This window comes from Dreissena polymorpha, chromosome 3 (genome assembly GCF_020536995.1).
Source record: "Dreissena polymorpha isolate Duluth1 chromosome 3, UMN_Dpol_1.0, whole genome shotgun sequence".
Classification (NCBI taxonomy): Eukaryota; Metazoa; Mollusca; class Bivalvia; order Myida; family Dreissenidae; genus Dreissena; species Dreissena polymorpha.
The window spans coordinates 4,785,517-4,810,627 of NC_068357.1; the positions used below are offsets into that span (position 1 = coordinate 4,785,517).

The 25,111-nt window shown below is 35.6% G+C and overlaps 1 protein-coding gene across 1 annotated transcript in view; it reads right to left on the reverse strand.

The window, feature by feature from the left end:
• The window catches only part of LOC127872809 (thyrotropin receptor-like), a 45,662-nt gene that overhangs the window by 15,793 nt on the left and 4,758 nt on the right, over positions 1-25,111 (reverse strand). The window contains exons 2-3 of the mRNA XM_052416225.1: positions 5,080-5,151; positions 2,029-2,115 (exon numbers count right to left, since the gene is read on the reverse strand). Coding sequence (XP_052272185.1) covers positions 2,029-2,115; positions 5,080-5,151 — 159 coding nt within the window. The remainder of the gene's footprint in view (positions 1-2,028; positions 2,116-5,079; positions 5,152-25,111) is intronic.

A 25,111-nucleotide genomic window follows, 5' to 3' on the forward strand; every position in this document is an offset into this window, starting at 1 on the left:
ATTTAGCTTAAAACTCACTGCGTAGTTGAAAACAGTGCCAAGATAATTAAAATCGTCTACAACAGTTAATTCTTTGCCATCAAAATTCCATTTTTCATTTGACAATAGTCTGCCCCTCTTCCTGAAAACCATAATTTTAGTTTTGTGTGTGTTGACAGTAAGTCCCCATGTTTTACAATAAGAGTGCAAAAGATTAATATTGGTTTGCAATTCATCTGGCGATTTCGCAAAAATGGCCATATCGTCTGCAAAAAGTAAAAGCATTAACACAATATCGTCAAATAATAATCTCGAAGTATGTTCATTTTGCAAATAAAGTTCAAGGTCATTAATAAAGAATGAAAACAAGATCGGCGAGATTACCTCCCCCTGCCTTAAACCAACTGCATATTCAAAAAGTAGGTGTTACATGATTTTACACATGATTTTACTTTATTATACATATCATACATATCACGTATGATTCTTAATGTACATGAATATGTCTTGTACGGACAATCACCGCTAGACATAACTGTGACATCTCTTTGTCTTGTACGGACAATCACCGCTAGACATAACGGTGACATCTCTCTGTCTTCCGGAAAATGGGGACATAAATCAAATGAAAACATGTACAAGGTAAAATATGGTTAAACGGAAGTACCCTAGACCCGCACATCCGTGTTCATATAAAAATAATTTTAAATACACCTGCGTAGAAGTTAAAATATTTTCGCAAACCGGACGAATCATTATACTTCCCAACTGTCACAAAACTGAACAGTTTGGTTAAAATAAAATTGATTGGGCTGCTTTAGGTAATACAACTGTAATACGATATTTAGGCTTTCTGTTCTTTCTTCGCATATTTCAAAGTGTAAATATATTCTTTATCAGAATTGAAAGTTTTATTTAAAAAAACACTTACCAATTAAGGATTCTTAGACATTTCAATTAACAAATCCTGAATCTTCTCCTCCTATTATTTACTAAACCATTTATTTACAAATATCACTCTTATGATAATAAATATTTATTTGGAAAAAAACTTATCTGGTATATATGTATTATACTACATGAATACATACTTTACGCATTTAGTATAGTAAATGATATGTTACAAGTTGAAAAGGACAATTAAGCACATAAGTGTTGTTATCTCCCCTTAGAAAATCAAAACAAATATCAATCGCTATTAAGAATTCATTTTAAATACTTTTTTTGCAATAAAACGGCTGAAAATATACAAACTTGGAACCAAGAATTGTTTGAGGTAAGCTTTTGTATTACATCGTTTATAAACGAAAGCACACGTGCCCAAAATATTTAATGTAGCTGAGTTTGTACTGCTCATCTAATGAATTATATTCAGAATTACCTGGCGTTCATATCGGATGAATCAATTGTGAAAATATATGTTTTAAAAATTGATAGCTCATGACCAAATCACAATTAAACAAAACAATATGTCGTCATGCTACCTACACATGAAGTAATTATTCACCTACACCCAGGGGTTCAAAACCATTATAAAGGTAGTGAATGATAACATTAGCTATTTAACCAAAATAGGTAACGTATATCAGTCACATGACGACTTTCAAAAACAATCATAATACAGTGAACGTATTCAGCAATATGTGTGTAACCATATTTATCCTTCGGTGAGTTGTTATTGTGTTTTAGTTGAAGTCCACAATACGTGTAGCGCAGTGAGGGTCCCCCACCCATGATTACCGCGAAACAAAATGTGTCTTGTTCTGAGAAAACTGGGCTTAATGCATGAGCGTAAAGTGTCGTCCCAGATTAGCCTGTGCAGTCCGCACAGGCTAATCAGGGACAACACTTTCCGCTTTTATGGTATTTTTCTTTTAAAGGAAGTCCCGTTTTACCGAAAATCTTGTTTAGGCGGAAAGTGTCGTCCCTGATTAGCATGTGCGGACTGCACAGGCTAATCTGGGACGACACTTTACGCACATGCATTATGTCCATGTTTCTCAGAACGCGTATCAAATTTTCTGTATGAAAAATGGTTTCCTGACTTACAACGCCTCGAGATGGTGAAGGCCGGCAAATGCCCCTGGTTCCAGATACTCCAGCAGACAGGGGTCAGTGGAGGTGTCCCGGAAGAATCTGAAATATGCACAAAAATGACTGTGTTTGCAAACATGCTTAGTTTATTTATTATGGCCCAAACGCATTGCTTTTTTCCAACAAGTATCTTCAAATAAAAGGGAAAGTAGTTAGGCTAAACTTATTTTATAAATTTTTGTTTACCGGAATTGATTTCTCCCTTTAATAAGGATTATCAATGAATGAAATCTAGCTTCAATCTTATTTCTTTCATATATACATGATAATTTAGCATATACGATCGAATGCAGCTAATGTGATCGAAAAGTCAACCTGGAATACCAAAAAAGTGTATTGTCGACTCTTAAAATTATCTTCAGATGGATAAGCGTTTATTGATACGTAATCAACCTCATATGTTTAATGTGTTCAATATGTACGTGTATTATAAAGACTTAACAACTGCTGAATGTTATGTTGATTCTTTGCCAGATAAACACCATGTTATGTATCTTGTAATGAACCAATCAACAATAATGGAATTGTATGCATTAAACACATTTCTTTAAGTTTCCGATTAGAGGGATTTAAATACACGTCCTTCAGAACATGTAAACAGCGTCATGCGAAAATGGGTCTTACGCCATATGTCACCGACGAAGCACATGTCGCACAGTCTGGTCAGAAGTTAAACTGTCCATATAACCACGGAACATTTCGTAAGTTTATAGCGGAAAATACACAATTCATGCAACATCATCCATATTTTTTGCATGACACGGGTCATATTGTTTTTAGTAAGCCCAAAGCATGCTAAGGGAAAGTTGTCACTTCAAGCCACAACCAGCCACAACAAGCCACAACCACGCTTGAGACACAAGAAGCATACATTAGCTCATTTGTGTTCCGGAATGTAAAAGTTTAAATATTGCAGTGCATTTCGGAACCTGTGTATAGTTTGTATTTTTATATATTTTTTTTACATTGATCATATTCCTTAACAAACCACCTAAAGCACCAAAATGTTCAAAGTAATCTATTATAAAATCAGTCTTATGGAATTAAAACAAAATAACTCATAAGGATATATCAAACATCGAAACAACTTCAATTATATCTTAAACTTTTCGCATATATCGCTACATGATAATGTATTTGGAACGGTACAAAGCTGATCATTCATTAAGTTTATATGTTTTCCATTATTTTACAGTTTAGGTCCATATAGTAATATTAATAGCTTGTTAAATGCTTATATTTCAAATAGCTGTTTGCCAATCTCCAAATAGATCTCATAAAGATGTGGCTAAATTAAGCAAGAAAATAACCAATTTTCATGCGTCAGTAATGCGACCGTTTCATCGAATTTGGACTAAATTACAAATGAATCTGTATCAGCATGATTTTGTACGGTTGAAATCCAGGATATTTTGTTTAGAGACAATATCAGGAATTATCTAGTCTGACTTCAGGTATAACGTAAGTGACAGTTTAGACATAGAATTTTGTTTCTTGGCAATCAATTTGAAATGAAATCATTTAAGCATATAATATTGAAAACTCAATTGATCGATGGTGTTTGCAGTTGAATAATGTCTGTGAAGAAAACGAATGTAAAATGTATTCAGAGTTTGACATTTCTGCGTGATAAATAACGCAATAAACAAACTATTTGTGTTGCAGAAACTTAATAGTTAAGTAAATTACATTTCTTGATAACGACGATTGAGGTCTTTGTGAAACAAATATCATCATCATCATCATCATCATCATCATCATCATCATCATCATCATCATCATCATCATCATCATCATCATCATCATCATCTCCACCACCACCACCACCACCATCATCATCATCATCATCATCATCATCATCATCATCATCATCATCATCATCATCATCATCATCATCGTCATCATCATCATCATCATCATCATCATCATCGTCATCGTCATCATCCTCATCCTCATCCTCATCCTCCTCCTTCTCCTCCTCTTCCTCCTCCTCCTCCACCTTATCATCATCATCATCATCATCACCACTATCATCATCATCATTATCATCGTCATCATCGTCATCATCACCATCATCATCATCATCATCATCATCATCATCATCATCATCACCACCACCACCTGCATCATCATCATCATCATCATCATCATCATCATCATCATCATCATCATCATCATCATCATCATCATCATCATCATCATCATCATCATCATCATCACCACCATCATCATCATTATCATTGTCATCATCGTCATCATCACCATCATCATCATCATCATCATCATCACCACCACCTGCATCATCATCATCATCACCACCACCATCTGCATCATCATCATCATCATCATCATTGTAATCGTCGACGTCGTCGTCTTTATTGTCGTTGTCGTCGTCTTCATCAACAGCGCTCATAGCAGTATCATCCAAATCATCGCCATCATCATAACAAATACCACTATCAGCAGCATCATAATCCAACATGTTATCCAATTTGATGCTGTTGTTGTTTGTTTGTTTGTTTATATTTGAAAAGAGACATCGATTGGTGCACTTTAAAAAAATCGATGTTAAACTCTTATCTAAAGAAAGGGATCAAACAATGGTTTATCATGGCAATATGTCAGCCTATGAAACATGTTTGAAAATGAAAACTAACAGGACATAAATCACCCAGTCATGGAGCAAGATGGACCATGGTAGTATTTATAACCATGAAACATCATTAACAATGGTCTGTAACAAGACCTTGGTCATCCACAGACACAAAAGCGGCAAAAAAATACGGCATTGAAAATGGTTGACAATTGATTAAAAAATAGTTATTTTAAAGTGACCCTTGGCCTTTAAACATCACACGGTTTTTAGCATGGTCAACGTTTCTATACTATGTCTATTGGCCATTAAACGTCACAAGGTTTGTTCTGTTCAGTTCTGTTTAAGACGGGTTTTTTAACATGGTCAACCGTGTTAAACTTTGTTCATTTCATTATAAAATATGCACTTACAGTTCGGTGAGCATTGGATACATTTCGAAAGTCCCTGCCTGTATTTCTTTAATGTTGGTGCCACTCAAATATCTGAAACATAGAAATGTTGTTTTAGTGAGTCTGCACTGATGAACATACTATCGTTTGAAATAAACACACACATAAAGTGATTCTTTTAATGATCGGCACGTGTACTTAAATCAAATTGACTTAAAAGGGCTTGTTCACAGATTCGCGTATTTGTTAATATCAAATGAAGTTTATGAATAACTCTGTTATATTTGGAATCATTTTAAATAGTTTAAATACAAGTTAAACGATCAAATAGTTTGTGTCTTCCTTGGAATGCGAGCGCGTGACCTCTTAAGGCATAAACTTAAGCCCTACCACTACACCACAAAGGCATTTGAATGTATATGTTATTTTAAAATCTACGTCGGTTATACATGTTGTTTGCTTCATATGCGATACAAAAAGTTACAAACGCTTTTTATTTTCCCGCTTTGGATTGATGATTTTCAATAAACGAACACATATTTTTAAATATTATTTATACTTTCTTTTTTAATATATGACATTTTCTTAAATTGTCATTTTGCAAAATTATGAACAAGTTTTTCAATTGTAAGAAGAATTGATACTAAATTATGTTATGTTAGAGTGACCCTCCGGTCAATGCTTCGAATGTGAACCAGATATTGTGTGAATATTTGAGTCGCGTTCTGGGAAAACTGGGCTTAATGCATGTGCGTAAAGTGTCGTCCCAGATTAGCATGTGCAGTCCGAACAGGCTAATCAGGGATGACCCTTTCCGCTTTTATGGTATTTTTAGTTTCAAGGAAGTCCCTCCTTACCGAAGATCAAGTTTAGGCGGAAAGTGTCATCCCTAATTTGCCTGTGCGAACTGCATAGGCTAATCTGGGATGACACTTTACGCACATGCATTAAGCCCTGTTTTCTCAGAACAAGGCTCATTTTATTCATACACAGACAATTCTGACGATGACGATGAACATCTTTCAAATTGCATGTAATAATGATACAGCAAATTACTCAATAAAGTATTGTGTGACATAGCAAGTGACATTAATTTCGTTCTTTCCATTCATTAGAATAAGAAGTTCGCATTTTCCTGGTTTCCTTTTTCCACGTAAACAGAAATCCCATTTAAATGAAGATCTGTAAACGTTCTTCATAGATGGGGTTTACTCAAAACTGAAGCAGTTATAGGGTTATAATTTAAATACTTTAACGTGTTTTGACAACGAAATGTACTGAAATATGGATTGGCTAACCAGTGTGATTATTGTTTGTCATATTACTGAGGCTTCCATATTAGGTAGCGACATTTATACGGCTTTATCCAATTCTTCAATTTAAACACTGTTGCTTTCATTCATGTAACCATACAAGTTACCTGTTAATTCGCAATGCTTTTCCTCAAAGTGCTTTTTTAATTTTGCCAAGAAACTCTTAATATTCAAAACATTTATAGAACGTTTCACAATTACAAAATGTGGTTGTTATTAAAATCAACTTTTAAACGTTTATTTAGTAAATACGAACATTAAAAACACACAATTTCTTTGCAAATGTAAGGGTGTCTTTCAATAAAACCAATTTCAAATAGTACATTATAATCACCACTTCATGTTTGCACTCAAGAGTAAATATAAACTATACATGTATCCATATTTATACGATTTCTTTACTACCATACTTATGAATTATCATAATTGATGTGAAACACAGTTATTGTGCAATTGGCGCATTTGTATATAACAGAATAAAGAAAACACCCGGAACATGGGCAGAATACCAACAGCCGGAACATGGGCAGAATACCAACACCCGGAGCATGGGCAGAATACCAACACCCGGAACATGGGCAGAATACCAACCCTCATAAACACCCGGAAATGGGCAGAATACCAACACCTGGAACATGGGCAGAATACCAACCCTGGAACATGGGCAGAATACCAACACCCGGAACATGGGCAGAATACCAACATCCGGAACATGGGCAGAATACCAACACCCGGAACATGGACAGAATACTAACACCCGGAACATGGGCAGAATACCAACACCCGGAACATGGGCATAATACCAACACCCGGAACATGGGCCAAATACCAACACCCGGAACATGAGCAGAATACCAACCCTGGAACATGGGCAGAATACCAACACCCGGAACATGGGCAGAATACCAACACCCGGAACATGGAAAGAATACCAACAACCGGAACATGGGCAGAATACCAACACCTGGAACATGGGCAGAATACCAACCCTGGAACATGGGCAGAATACCAACACCCGGAACATGAGCAGAATACCAACACCCGGAACATGGGCAGAATACCAACACCCGGAACATGAGCAGAATACCAACACCCGGAACATGGGCAGAATACCAACACCCGGAACATGGGCAGAATACCAACACCCGGAACATGGGCAAAATACCAACAACCGGAACATGGGCAAAATACCAACCCTCAAAAACACCCGGAACATGGGCAGAATACCAACACCCGAAACATGAGCAGAATACCAACACCCGGAACATGGGCAGAATACCAACACCCGGAACATGGGCAGAATACCAACAGCCGGAACATGGGCAGAATACCAACCCTGGAACATGGGCAGAATACCAACACCCGGAACATGGGCAGAATACCAACACCCGAAACATGAGCAGAATACCAACACCCGGAACATGGGCAGAATACCAACCCTAAACATGAGCAGAATACCAACACCCGGAACATGGGCAGAATACCAACCCTGGAACATGGGCAGAATACCAACACCCGGAACATGGGCAGAATACCAACACCCGAAACATGGGCAAAATACCAACAACCGGAACATGGGCAAAATACCAACCCTCAAAAACACCCGGAACATGGGCAGAATACCAACACCCGAAACATGAGCAGAATACCAACACCCGGAACATGGGCAGAATACCAACACCCGGAACATGGGCAGAATACCAACAGCCGGAACATGGGCAGAATACCAACCCTGGAACATGGGCAGAATACCAACACCCGGAACATGAGCAGAATACCAACACCCGGAACATGGGCAGAATACCAACCCTAAACATGAGCAGAATACCAACACCCGGAACATGGGCAGAATACCAACCCTGGAACATGGGCAGAATACCAACACCCGGAACATGGGCAGAATACCAACACCCGGAACATGGGCAGAATACCAACACCCGGAACATGGGCAGAATACCAACACCCGGAACATGGGCAGAATACCAACACCCGGAACATGGGCAGAATACCAACACCCGGAACATGGGCAGAATACCAACACCCGGAACATGGGCAGAATACCAACACCCGGAACATGGGCAGAATACCAACCCTCATAAACACCCGGAACATGGGCAGAATACCAACACCCGGAACATGGGCAGAATACCAACCCTCATAAACACCCGGAACATGGGCAGAATACCAACACCCGGAACATAGGCAGAATACCAACACCCGGAACATGGGCAGAATACCAACCCTCATAAACACCCGGAACATGAGCAGAATACCAACACCCGGAACATGTGCAGAATACCAACCCTCATAAACACCCGGAACATGGGCAGAATACTAACACCCGGAACATAGGCAGAATACCAACACCCGGAACATGGGCAGAATACCAACCCTCATAAACACCCGGAACATGAGCAGAATACCAACACCCGGAACATGTGCAGAATACCAACCATCATAAACACCCGGAACATGGGCAGAATACCAAAATCCGGAACATAGGCAGAATACCAACACCCGGAACATGGGCAGAATACCAACCCTCATAAACACCCGGAACATGGGCAGAATACCAACACCCGGAACATAGGCAGAATACCAACACCCGGAACATGGGCAGAATACCAACCCTCATAAACACCCGGAACATGGGCAGAATACCAACACCCGGAACATAGGCAGAATACCAACACCCGGAACATGGGCAGAATACCAACCCTCATAAACACCCGGAACATGGGCAGAATACCAACACCCGGAACATAGGCAGAATACCAACACCCGGAACATGTGCAGAATACCAACCCTCATAAACACCCGGAACATGGGCAGAATACCAACACCCGGAACATGGGCAGAATACCAACCCTCATAAATACGTTCAAGTGTTGTATTCTTGGAATTATTGTCGGCCTATGCATCCAAGGGAACAACGTATTATTTAAAAAAAAAATTGGATCGCCTTCTTTAAACAGTAAACGTCTACCGCAAACTAACATTATAAATAAGAAAAAAATCATTCGCGTGCGGTCTTAAAAAAAAACCGCAATAAATCGGTTTATGTAAACAAGTATTTTGAGTTGATAAGTGATACTTCGTACTAACAAACGTTGTATTTTTACAAGTCATTATAATATGAATCAATTGTTTACAATCTGTCACAAGAACTGTTTGAATTGCATCTGAAGTTGAAATTGGTTCGCAGTAAGGATAAACGGAAATAAAAGTTCCTGTGCACTTCTGTCTGATTTAAGTCTGTTTCTGAAAACATAATTGAAATTTTTCTTTGTTCTTAAAGATAGCTTTATTGAAACGTTTGTTGAATTAATGATTTTTTAACAGCAAATAGTAAAGAAAATCGAGTACATGAGTATTGTTTGGGTTTAACAGTAAAAACATATATAATTGTGCTCTTTATTTGCACCAAATATCCATAGATGCAAGCTTCGTATTCCTAATTTGACAACATGCTGCAAAAACATTTACCAACAGCGAACTACTCGACTTCTCAAAATAGCTTTAATACATACCTTCATTAACGCGACATATCTTAAAGACAAAGGCTTTTTCATTTATTTGTACCCACTAATCACTGTTTGTGGCATATGATTTGGCGTGCCCAAATGCTTAATGACATGACAAACAGTTTGAAAAAAAAAACGATCAAAGTCTCTATTAAGCAAACACCACGACATTAGGATATACATTATTTGGACCAGTGAACGTGCCGATTGTATTGTTTTCGTATATAATCTTAGATCGTAACTCAGCAGTTTTTACAGATAAAAGACACTGGACGTGCCATACTTACCTTTGTCATACTTGTAATGAGTTTCATATGTTGAAAATATAACGCTCTCCTGGAATGTTCTATATACATGGTAATCGTTATCTTCCAAGCAATAGTTGTACTAGTTATAAAAGGAAATATCCTTACCATTTATTTTAGGTAAATGAGCGCGCAAAGTAAACTAGAGACCCTGTTGATATATGGGGAGCGGGGTGTTACCGTAATCAAGTTAAATTCAAATTTTGTTTTTTTTGGTTACATAGCTTATGTGTAGTATCTATATGTTATACAAGATAAGTATTGATGCAAAGCACCAAAGGTCGTCGGGAATTTCAGTGTAAAAGGCACTCAATGAAGTTACATGGAACGATTTTTTTTCTACTGTAAATATTAATATATTGGCCGATTATTTTAAACAAAATTGAAAAAGATACTGGTATAACCATTATCTATGATTTTGAGTTATAACCCCCAAATAACCATTATCTATGATGTTGTGTTATAACCCCCAAATAACCATTATCTATGATTTTGTGTTGTAACCCCCAAATATTTCATAATTCATTTTATTTACATTGGTTTCCTTTTCTTTTTACTGGCATCCGTGTGCAGTTTTCATTAATGCAACAGAACTGTGAAGGTTTTAAAAAATCTGCTTCATCTTGTAAGTGTAATTTCATATTTTTCTCAACTTCAAGTGGAGATGATTCTGAACTTATTCTTACGTTGCTCATTTACGATAGGGGTTGAGTGCTCATTGATATGAAAACACTGTAAAAGTTTTAATGTGTTTACGAACCCCCCCACCCCCACCCTCTCACACATATATTTCATGTGCATAATAAAAACAAAAAATGGTTACAGTAAAACGGCATATTTATTTAAACTTAAATGTCTACATCAAAACAAAAAGTTAACATAGAACACAAATAAAATAATTTGATTCTACTGGGGCTCGAACCTTGGGCCTCTCACATTTGAAGCGAGCGTGTAACCACTACACTACGGAACCGCTTGAAAAATCACCTTCTAACTAAGATATTAATAAGCTACTTATAGTCGTTTTAAATGTAAACCCGGAAGTTTAAACGCTGGATAGTGAGCGGGGTTAAAGGTCCATACCATAGGGTCCATACCACTGGCAAGATACGGGTCAGGCCTGCGGCCTTCTATATGTGGTTCCCTATACCGCCTTTATAAGTAACTAGGTGGTTGCTAGGATAGTGGAGCAAAGAAGTTTTGTTTTCATACAAAACCAGAAAGTTTCACCGGTTCGCGTTTTTGCCCAGTCCCTGTAATCAGTTACTAATTAAAAGAATTAGCTTTGCATTATTAGCAATAAATGTTGTAGTAAATGTAATAGGCACAAATGCATAACTTATTTACACTAGTTTACACAAAAAAAATCACCACTATGCAAGATATTCTGACAACAAAAATATATACATTGATCCGTAAAATAACTTCTCCTCCAATAAGCGAAAAAAAAACGTATTACATTCTAGTCGCCGCACTTCAGTGTGACGCCAATTACAAGAAAGAACATAACACACCTAAGCTTAAAAGAGTGCTTAATATTTTCAGCACTGTTCAATAATATAATTTACATGTTTGGTCTTACATTTTGGTTATTTTAAATACATATAACTATAAACAAACATTTTCAAAACATATATAAATAAAAACCATATCCTTTGTTGTACACATTGTCGTTGAATGAAAAATAAAATGGCGGCGTATTAACAAATGTTCGAATGTCTTCTAGGAAGCGGGGTACATTAATGACCCAATACATTTACTTGACAAGACGTATAAACAGTTAAAAAAATGAACAAAGTACAGTGCGACATACGTTGTAAGACGAAGAATGAAACTGAAAGTCTCGAATTCAAAAACGAAGGTTCGGTTTAAAATTCGTGATGGTATGTGTGCAAAAAGCTTTGGCTTTATTAACTAAATTAGAAAAGTATTACTATTTCATTACGAAAAATAATGAGTAAATAATAGAGAACAATTGACAACTGATATATTATAAATCTTACGATTAAAACAAGATACGTTTTAATTAAAAACAATTACATGTCTAACTTTTAAAACGAATACAGCTTTCCCGTCTTTACATTAGCACATTGGGAAACACACATCGATGCAAGGTGTACTTTGTACAGTCCGAACGATAGACATTTACACGACAAATCGTAACAAATACGTCTGGTTCAGTATGTTCTGTCACATTAGTTGAAGCAAAGTGCTGACTGCCGTGATTCGGAACAATCATTCTGCGCTCGTTAATGTTGACAATGTCGAGTCTTGAGTGTGCTATATTGTATTCGTTTAAAACAATCAGGGGTACGCTCTTTATGCTAGAACAATGTCAAACATCGACTAAGTATCCATGCAATTCCATTTCATTTGCACTTAAAGTGTGTGTGTGTGTGTGTGTGTGTGTGTGTGTGCGTGCGTGCGTGCGTGCGTGCGTGCGTGCGTGCGTGCGTGCGTGTGTGTGTGTGTGTGTGTGTGTGTGTGTGTGTTATGCAAACGGATGATTTAAAAATTCAGAACTCTTATCATTTTGTTCCTTTATGCATTTGGCGTGTCCGTTTTCATAGAAACAATATGTATATATTAGGATACTTTTTTGTTTATTTCGACACATGTGTTGTATGCGTTGTAACTATTTGTTCGGCCTTTGGTGGGTTTACAGGCACAATGCAAACAATAAGGACCGGGAAAAAGATATTTTTGATAAACAATTTTGGTAAATTAATATTTTGTTTAATATTATCCTTTATTCACGCTGGGTATGCGGATACTTGGATAACAGATGGCACTTTGATACCAGATAACAACAAAAGTCACGCGCGAGAGGTAAGTTCATCAGGGTTTTTTAAGTTATATCATAAAGATTAGTTTTTTAAACAAGGCGCATGGTCGAGTTTATAAATGGTGCATCCTTTTCTATTGCAAAGAAAAACATCACGGAAGAATGGTAGATTTTCCCCCCAAAAATAGAAAATTCGGTCGGAAAACAGCATTAACTGGATGAATAGTAAACATTTAAACAAAATAAAACTACTTAGAAATATTGCAAGAAATTGTTTGATATTCCAGCATGTAGAGTTATCACTGTACTGAAATTTTGATAGTATTCAATGAAATATTAACAAAGATAGAGCATGTTTTAGCAGGTGGTATTCATTATGTTGCGGATACTTTGATTCCCGATATATGGCACTTCGGATAACAGAGACTTTCAACAAATTGGGCACTCTGATAACCGAGTTTTATCTTCTACCTGAAATGCATTTATGCATATTATGGTTATTCTTACCAAACATTTTGAAGTACGGATCAATTTTTATTGTCAAGCCCGACACATTGGGAATCTATGCATAACGTCATTACATATACATGTATAAATATAACCAATGGCGTTGTTCGTTTTCAAAAATCTTATTACTATTAATTTATATAATTAATATTATAAGCCAAGTAAATAAGATTCAAATGCTTATTTCTGAAGTAATATATTTCAAGTGACGACCGAAAATAATTGTCTATATAATAAGCTTGTTTTAAAGTGGTAAAATGAGATTAAGAGAATTGAAAATACAACGGATCATGTAGATCAAGGCGAATGTGTTCAATTGAACTTATAGTAGGACTCTAGATAAGGGGAGCAAGGGGTCTTAAAGCGGTCAATACACCTAATAAAATCCTTTGTCATTGGTGCTCATTAGAATCGCATCATGAAGACTATACTAATGCGTAGCCACAAAATTTAAAAGAGATTGGACAACTCCCTTTATATTGAGCTTTTCAGTTTACACTTCCCTTTCCCTTTTGTTATCATATTCCAAAAGGGATAAGAACATGTTTCGGTAATTCGTTTTTAATTCACGTCAGTACATTCATTTTTATTTATTGCCTGCTTACTATAGCAGTATTTCACAGCGAATTCTGCATTTCTGATTCACTAAACAGCGTTTGTTATATCTGGTAAAAAGTGTCGAGTTATCTGAAATCGAAGTGCCATTGTCATTGTCATGATCGGTAAACGAAGTTTCCATGAAAATTTGGCATCCGACTCTTAAAACATTTGAATTTCCTCAAATACGTTATTCAACTAAAATTTAACATGTTGTAACATTAATGGAAATATTGATCTTTAATTTCGATTAGTTGGCACGTTCTTGATTTATTTGCGAGTATTTTTATTTTGTTGAAATACGTACTGATCATCAAATTCATGACGATTATCGATGGAATTTTATCTCTTTTTTATAATCCACTGTTTTTTTTTCACGGCTTTCTTGCTCCGCAATACGAAGTACTATACCATTAATCGACCAAACAATGTTACGTGCCTGAAAACCAGAAGAACAGAACATAAATGCAAAAAAGCTAAAGAACTCAACTCTCGCAAGTGGCTTTTGTTGATATCTGGTATCGAAGTGCCATCTGTTATCAAAGTGTCCGCATACCCGGCGAGTTCTTTAAGAAATAGAAAACCTCACTGAGGAACCTTTGGCAGAATAGTGACCAGCCAGGTCCCCTGTTGAATATAACCGTTGACTCCGTTGACTATAATATACTGATAAATAATTGTATAGAGTTTATTTGATTGCTATTATAAAACTACAACATATTGATGAATGCTGTGTGAATGCATTAGAACGTACCCCCGTGCACACCAGAACAAACAATATCTGTCTTCTTTGCGAGTCGCGCGTAACGTTTTGCCATTCATCTTTTGAGTGTCTGCCCGATAAGGTACATTTCATGTCAATCGTTTCTTTGTAATAATACTTATATTTCACGTTTTTATTGCATGTGGTTATCATGTGATCATACATACTTTAGAAAAAGTACTTTATGGTTAATGCTATCATTAACCAAGTTTGTGTTTTTAATTTTACAACAATTTGGTTTCACAGTTATATTGTTCAAATAACGTTTGACTTATAATAACGATATAACTATCGGATAATTCAAATTATTGAATTCAACAATGCAGACGCTTTGTAATTCTCTTTATAATTCATTTGCTACCACGACGATGTTGTATTTGTGTGTACATGATTGTCGTGGTGGCATAGATTGACGTGAACTAGTATTATGTGACTGCTGAGTGGACCGCTGTCCATCAAAGGCTCCTAATGACTCAAATAAGAGCGGTCAATTTTGGTCCATTTAGACATGTATCTAAACCCAAGAGACCCGGTCAGAATAGCTGAGCTCATTATGACCATTGAATTGAGCTGAGTTGCATATGATAAATATTCATGATTAAACTAACACTAAAATTAATTTTATTATGTACATATAAGAAGAACAGGCCAAATATAAACTTGGCTTGAATGAAATAGTATTCCTTGTTTATCATAACATATATCAGGTAATTTTCGTCTTCATTATATTTAACTAATATAAGTATATGTAATTACTTATGTTTGAACGTTTCAAATATCGTATTATTAACATAATTGTTGAAAAAAAAAACACTATGAATAAATACTGAATAATATGTATTAATACTGAACATAACGTTTTAAGACTTAACAATATGTACAAATACTATACACTATGTATTATACTGAAAACTATGTGTATACCATGGAGATAAATACTGAACACTTTGTGCATTCCATGGAGTAACGTAATGAATGCTATGTATATTCCACGGAGATAAGTTCTGAACGTTATGTATATTCCATGGAGGTATGAACTGAACGCTATGTATATTCCATGGAGGTATGAACTGAACGCTATGTATATTCCACGGAGGTAAGTACTGAAGGCAATGTACATTCCATTGAGATAAATATAGAAAACAATGTATACTAGTATTCCATGGAGATAAAAACTGAACACAATGTATTTTCCATGGAGATAAGTACTTACTTCTATGTATATTCCATGGAGATTAGTATTGAACGCTATGTACCGGTATATTCCACGAGATAAGTACTGAACTCTATGTATATTCCATGGAGATAAGTACTGAACGCTATGTATATCCCATGGGGATAAAAACTGAACGCTATGTATATTCCATGGAGATAAAATCTGAACACAATGTATTTTCAGGAAATTTGAAAAAAGGTAAATAAAAGTTTGAAATAAATAAACAAAAGCCAAACGTGCAAATGTTTTCGACCTGAAGTAAAGTGCTTAAATTTAACAAAAATGATATAATCTAAATAAAATATGTTAGTCTCAAGAAAAAGAAGTGTTCTTAAACATTTGTTCCATTTCATTTGTGATAAAATGTGCAATTTTGCCAAATGGTTTGCTAATGTTGCTAGGAAACTGATGTACTTGAAAGTGCTGCCAATATTTGTTTTCCGCCAATTTCATCGTTTCCACGTGCATGCAACGCAAACAGATGCTTAACGACAAAAATATGTAGAAAAAACGATTAACGATAACGATATTTCTAAAAACACTTTACAATCCATGGCAAATCATACTGAGAAGGCGGTGATTAAAGCGATGGTTTTTGTATTACTCGAAGGACATATTAACTACACACGGTTTAGGCGTGTCTGTGCGTGTCAGTGGTCGTGCGTCTTTGTTTGTCAGTGTTCGTGCGTTTGTGTGCGGGCGTTTATGCATATGAGCCTCGCTCTGTGAAAAGGCGGTTTAATGACTTTATTGACAGTACAATCCGCACTGGCTTTTTAGGGATGACACTTTCCTCCTTAAATGGATTTTGCTACGAAGATACTTTCTGTAAACGAAACATGTCATAAAAGCGGAAAGTGACGTACCTAATTAGGCACGACACTGTACGCACATGCATAACACCTCCTTTTCACAGAGAACGGCCCGTTTATATAAGAAGGTTTACATACACAAAAATCTTTTACTTTAAAAAGGACATCTTTTTTCGACTCCATCATGTTCATTTTTTATCAACTAAACTGCCTTTCATTATACGAGCAATAAATATATATAGTGTTATTGGATTGTTATTTACCTATCTCCTTTTTAGTTGTTCGCTTGCGAACAACTAATGTCTACGAGACATTTCAAGCCAGTTCACTGTTAACTACGCTTAGCCGGATACCCGCCACATCTGCCGCATCCGCGCGAGAAAGAGTTGTATAATATATGCAAGAGGTTTGAGTTCTTCAACTATATTCATTCACAAATGGAAACATTATGTGAATATCGTATTAAATGGAACATTTTTGAACGGGGCGTATATAGAAAAGAATCAATAAACTACGTTTGTATTATACGTGTCGCGGAAAAGATAGTTTATGAATGATTAAAATAGTCCACTATCTGCTGCGTCTTAATGACGTAGTATTTTTGCTCAGCACAGGTCATTCATGATCTGAGGCTATTAATAGATGCGGCTGCCGATAATCAAGGGAGAGTCCAATTGCACGGGTGATAACAACGCAATAGTATATGGTTACTCTTGTTTATATTCACACGTCTCAATTTATAAAACGTTGAACATGAGTTCAACAATAACTACAGGGATACAATAGAGAACAACAAAAACGCTTCATAATCGCTAATACCGATTATAAGAAACAATTGAATATAATAAGAAATATCTTTTAAAAAGGTAGTCGGTGTAAATGCTGACTTTGAAATAAAGTTTGCAATCGTTTCTAAATAATTAAATTGAAAACAAAAGTTTAATTATTCGATAAAAGTTTGACTGTCTGGTTTCTAACACATACAGGAAACTCAAACGAGACTCCACTAATAAATTTAAGAAAGAATTATCAGACTGTTTGAAGGAAATGAAAGATGATAACACCATTGATTGGAAGTTGCATAAACAGCTGTACCCGACAACAGATTCACCACCGAAATTCTATGGACTTCCAAAAATACATAAAGCAAACATGCCATTAAGACCAATAGTCAGCAGTGTGGGATCTATCACCTACAATAGTGCCAAATACCTATTAACGGTACTGTCTACGATGGTCGGGAAAACAGAATACTTCGTCAAGAACTCCAAACATTTCTCAACACTCATCAAATAAAAACAGGTGGAAGGGGGATGAAGTGTTAATATCATATGCCGTAAGTGCACTTTTCACCAGTGTCCAAGTAGATAGAGCCTTGGATATTATCCATACAAAACTACTCGGAGACCCGGAGCTAACCACTAGAACCAGCATGTCACCAGGCTGCTAGGGCTGTGCCTTAATTGCACATATTTTGTGTTTGTTGGTAATTTCTACCAACAGATACATGGAGCCGCCATGGGGTCTCCTGTCTCTGACACCGATAGTGTGCAACATATACATGGAGCATTTTGAGGAACAAGCTCTTCGCACAGCCCCACACACACCAGGCTGGTGGTTCCGCTACATCGATGACACTTACACAACACAGAAGGTTGAACATGTCGAGTAGTACATAGAGCACATCAACTCCATTGACCATAAAGTTCACGATTGAAAAAGAAAAGAACGGCTCACTAGCTTTCCTTGACACCAATAAGATCAGAAAACCGGACGGCAGCTTAAAAATCACTATCTACAGAAAATCGACACATACAGACCAATATCTAGATTTCAACTCCCACCATCCGAATGAACACAAACTGTCGGTAGTAAGAACTCTTTTTGGAAGAGCTCAATCAATAATTTCAGAAGAACAGGACCTGAATAATGAAATGCACATGTCAGCCAGGCCTTGAAGAAGTGCCACTATCCGGAATGGGCACTGAAGAAAGGAAGGGAACCGGCCAGCAAACCCAAGTCCGGTACGGAGAGCAAGAGAGAACCAGCGCAAGCCAAGTCTAAGGGCAACGTCGTCCTTCCATATGTTCAAGGTACCTCTGAACAGTTGAAGCGGGCCTTTCTTAAACACAACATCAGCGTATCTTTTAAGCCACATAAAACTCTAAGACAACTGCTAGTTAACCCTAAGGACAAACCAGACAAGAAAGACATCTGCGGACTTATCTACCATATCAAATGTGATGGCCATCCAAAGGAACAGTGTTCTATGGACTATATTGGTGAAACTGAAAGAAATTTGAAAGCTCGATTTATGGAACACAGGAGACCGAGGTCAACATTATCTGAGGTCTCAAGGCATATAAATGACTGTAAACGGACCACACCATCACAATGGAGAACGTTAGAATTCTGGACCGTGAGCCATCTTGGTTCGAGAGAGGGGTCAATGAGGCTTTTTTCATCCGTGCACTAAGACCGGCGCTAAACAAGGACGGGGCCGCTACCAACTCTCGCACACCTGGGACAGTACGTTAACATCGCTCACCCCGACAATTGGCGGTGTTAACGTTTCCCAACAGTAGAAATCAATCTTCTGATGAAGTTCGTAGTACACGGACGAAAGCTCCAGGTATAGCTTTCAATACTTAGTGTGTGTAATTTGACAGTCTGAAACTTATTGGATTAAGCTTATTTTTTGTGTTTGTTAACGTGTTAGTCGCAGATTCACCACATGGAATGTGTGTTATCATTGTCAAACCACACATTAGTGGAAGTAGATAAAAATGATACAACGGGAGTACCACACATTAGTGTAAGTAGATAAAAAGTATACTACGGGAGTGCACATCATATATGTCCCACATGCCTTGTTATGAGTGTATTTCTTCACTATCGAAATATATCGTATGTTAATATTTGATTTAAACGCAGTTTTCTTTCGACACATTTAAATCATGCGAAAATGGGTCTTATGCGTTTCGGCCAGCGTGTCTTAAGCCCAACCTATGCATTTGCGCAGTCTCGTCAGAGGCAATGCTGTTCGATATAAACTCACTCAAAGTGTTATGGTCTCATTATGTATCTCCTGACCAGAATGAGAGATGCGCAGGCCGAGTGGGCTATTCATATGCTGGGCGCATATGGAATAAGACCCATTTTTGCATGACGTGGGTCATTAAAAATCTCATTGCGAATTGCAAATAGCACATTTTAGCACATTGCTTTTCGATACAGAATTGAATTCAAAATAGCAAACTTGTAGATAAGGCCAGTCTATCCAGGCGTTTAGGAACGATTTGCAGACGTGCTGACCGAGTTCGCCATACATTTGTCGTTTGATAATTAAACGATTTTCCTCTTATCGTGACCCTATACTATCTGTTTGTTTTCTCATCTTGAAAGCAAAACTGTGTTTATCGATAGTTAATAATATATTACCCGGACGATTTAGTGAACGAGTACTGATCCTGAAATTTTGCGATTAGGATTTTAACGCGTAATTGAAACTGGGCCACAATTTGTGTCGTTTCAACATACAGAGAGTAGTCCGGAATTACTTACATCCTTTGCGCTGAGCACATAATCAGTGATGTAGCCAAAGTTTAGAGGTTTAATCTCGAATCAGCCTATGAAATATTCGAATATATTCATGCGTGTCTGCTGGCGTTATGTAAAAGTAATTTAAGGTGAAAAGCTGGGTAAAACAGCCATGCCGAAAAAGCGCCTTAGTGCTTTATACCCATGTTTAGGTCAGAGTTGTTGACACTTGTGAAATGCTAAGGTAACAAGTAATGCATAAACAACAAAGTACGTGTCAACAGGGCTGTCTCTATGACTACCTAATTCGTGAGTAAAAAGTATTGCTCGCAGATTTTTTTTAAATTAATTTTCATCAATTATCTTATTATATATTTTGAATTTGAATATTGTGTCAAAAATCTTACGTTTTGTACAGAGAATTTCCATAATGAAATTATACTCTTAGTAAGATAGGTATTCGATATTCAAACAGTATTCATTTAATATGATGGTGATTGCAAATTGTCTTTATATTCAGTTCTCATTATCATTTTCATCATACTTTCTATGCTTTCTAAACGTCAAAAAAGGGCCATGTTGTTGTTATTTTGTCTAAGTTACCTCTATAAAATAAATAGGATGAAAAAAAAAATGCACAAACATCTCGACCCGTGCGTTAAGACACACTCTTTATAAATTTGAATGGTTTGTGTTGATTTCAAACTTGCGATTAATTTTGAAAAAATGAGTTGCGTCTTAAATTATGCAACAGCGAACAACTTCAGTGCCTTCAGCGCTTTAATTTAATGACATAAGCGTGTTAAATCGTTTGTTTAAATAGTTGAGGATTAGCATAGAGTTATCATTTGTCTTGACTTTCTGTGCAACACTTGCGAGTGCAATGACTATATCGATATTTAAGATTTATTGTCCCATTGATGACGTCATTTAACTTCTGTAGTGCGGGCTGTGGTGATTTTTTTAAAATAAACGTGTTTGTGATTAATGACTTTAAACTAGAATAAATATGTACGTTCTTGGTATCAAATTGTTCGTTTTGTTGAACCTGATTCATGTTGATAGAAATTGTTGACTTTATTGAAAATCCCACGTGACTCCAAACATTGATTGATATAAGAACTTCCTGTTGACGATTATATAAAAAATATATCAGGCAACGTTATATCAGGCAGATATCAATGCGGTGGTATGATAAATAACGATGAACTGGAATTGTTCAAGTTATATGAATACACTTTCGGTTCTGTTCTGTTCTGTAAAAAATATATACACAAAGCGAAGCTCTGGCAGAGAAGGCTGGAGAGAACGATACTGAATCAACCCGATACCTTAAAGTAATAGTTCACGAAGGACAGAACCTATCTTCTAATCAGTTTTTTTTTCTTGCATGTCATGCACCAGTATAATGGCAGCAAAAACAGTTATTTTATAAATTGTGTTTTATAAGTTTAACTCTGAAATTATTGTTTTAGTATTAATAGTTAGGGTTTATTAAACATAATCATGTATAACGCTCAGTACCTGGTCAAAGATGAGCTATATAAAGTAGCCTATAACACAAATCAGTAATATGAAAATATGTTTAATTTCGAAATCATATCTTGCTTAAAAATAGTTAAACTGAGACGTTACACTTTCAACAGTCACTAAAAAATTAGCAAGTCGTTTATATCCTTATTTGTAACTATTGTTTTCTTCAGAAAGAGAAATATAGTTGTTTCCTGGAAGGAAGATATATTCGTTGAAAAGCTTCAGTAATTGGTACGCTCTTTGAAATAAAATATCTTTGTTATTGTAAAAAGTACGTATTTTAGAAATTATTTGATTAAGCGCACTATTGTCTCTATAAGTCTTTTGGTTAATCACAAATATAATATCCACAATACTTTTATAACAAGGCAATTTTACGACGAATTTGCTTAATGACTTAAATACATATTTTCTGTTTTAATTAGTTTATTGTAAAAGTGCTATTAAATTGACCACTATCAATGGTATTTCGTTAAATACTTAACTTGCACAGTTTGCTTCTGTTATGATTAAGTTTTGTATCTGTGCAAAACCTTAAACAGACATCGAACTAGGCATTTTCCAAAATTAAGCTTCCAATAAAGCTATATAAATGTGTCATATATAGAAAATAAACCTTAAGTCGTTTAACTTACAAAATTAATATTAATGGCTGTCAAATAATTATTAATAAATTTCTTCAAGTCACCAATAGGTACAAACAAAGAAATTGATGTGCATCAATCGGTCAACTGACACGTGCATATTGTATTTTTGTTCGCTCGTTTTCATAATTTATAGAAATAAAGCAAACTTTCAAATTCCACCATATTTAGTATTATGAAACATTAAATAGTACAGATTTAGCTTAGTTAAGTTACGACTATCTTCTTATAGATTAAGAATAGAAACTGGCAGATGGTCAAAACCCAATCCTACACCTGTTGAGCAAAGGACATGTATTGCCTGTAACCGTCTAGAAAACGAATATCGTTTTGTGTTTGAATGCAACTTATACTCAGATTTAAGATATGAATTTATGCTTTCATATTTTAGAGACAGACCAAATATGCACACATTTATAGAACCTATGTGTTCCGATAGTGAAACTGTGTTAAGAAAACTTAGTGCCTTTGTTCATGCCGCATATTTAGTTAGATTCACAAACATGTGTCTGTCCATTTGATAAAATATACCCATTCAACATATTCTATGCATGCTGTCGACTTCTTTTACTAGCTAAAATATATATATTGCACCTGCTTTTGATTTTGTATTTAATGGAATGTACATTTATTGCATACGTTATCGTACTGTTGCTGCAGTTTTGCTGATTTTTTGCATCTAATAACTTTTGCTCAAAATTTATATTTGAGTAATACATACTAATATTATATGAAAAATGAAATAAAAACATAGGGTCACCGGCCTTGTTTTGATTTTATTCACCATTATATAACATGTACTTTTTCATTAAAACTGAAAAATCTCTAATTGCATAAAAATGATTAATAACCTATGAAATTGGCAACATGCAGACATAATATAAGCTAAGCTATATCATATACCATTTTATTAAACCACAAACTACCAAAAAAATGGAGAACACAAGTTAAATTTTAAGAAATTTAATTTTTATAACTTTTTGTCACCCCAAAACACGTCAATTTTTACTATTTTAACCACAAAAATGGAATTAAAAAAAGATCTATCTAATAACTCTTTGCGAAACTGCTCAAATATGTTCATCTACGTATTGATATCATAAAACAAAAATAAAAAAAGGGGGTCACCCCATTTTTAACAGAGATTTTTTTGTTTTACTATCCCTACCGTCTATGTCAAATTTCATAAAATACAGCAATGAGGCGAAAACCAAATACCGGTACATAGACTGTTAGAGATATGCTTAAACATTATTGATTGTTTGCTATCTTAATTGGGATCACAACAGTTTAAAAAAAACAAACACACTAATTCAATATTTAATCACAAACATAAGACCATACAGTATCAAACTCAACCTTAATCATCAATAACAGGGACTTGTTGTCAAATTTCGGCATTTTTTGAAGTTTGTGATTAAATGCTTTAAATTGATTTATGTAAACAACAGGACTAAAGAGCTCCAGGAAAAAAACAAGAATGAAATAAAAGAAAGAAAAAAAAAGTTAATTCACCTGGGATCGAACCCCTGAGTACCTATTATGAACCTACTCGGTCATTAATTTGTGATGATTCTGATAACAAAACTATTGGGTTGTGAGAATAGCATCGGTGTTGCTATAAATATATCCTCGGTTAAATAAACTGCCGCAACACCCCTTAATGTGTGCCTTCATGATTTTTTATAAAATTCTGTATGCTTTACATGTAATATACCGTATGTTTTTGTTGCGAAATAAATAAGTAATTTGTTCTGTTATTAGAATGTAACACGGTTCGTTCTTAATCTCATTTATTGCACTTTCAATAATTATTACTTTTTAATGAATACAATGCTCTATGGTATTTGTATTACTCATTATCTTCTGTAATTTCAGTTGTTTTGTGTTAGTTCTTGTTATCGTCTCACTATGATTTTGTGCGACGAGTAAATGCACACATTATTAACTGCAGGTAATGCATGATAAATATTATTTATGTATGTAGTATGTATAATGTTCAACAAATTCAGCTTACTCATAACTTAAGTACTAGTTAAAAGTATGTTCATAGTATTATTAATGTTCTTATCAAGTGCGTGTACTACAATGTACACATGTACAAAATGTTACCCTTTCCCCCGTAAGAAGAATATGACAATGGCTTTTGCAACCAGCATAAAACCAGAACAGCCTGCGAGTATTAGCTCATCAGTAACTAGGTGTTAGAAATGAAGCCTTTAAAACTTGAATTTAGTAAGAAAGGTATTTAATTAAATTAATTTTTTTAAGAGACTACACATGCGTAAAAATACGTTTCTAAGTGGTTAAGGTTTTTTTATTCAAATGAACGTGGCCAACGTCTTGCTGGCTTTTGGTATTTGTCCATCCTGATGAAACAGCGCTTTGCTGGGATTATTTTAATCTATAACATCTTGTTATTTTTATATTATTTCTATAAAAGCTACTATTGACTATTAAAAATACTTATCACGTGTATGTTCCACTATCGCCTTTAATTTACCATTTATATAC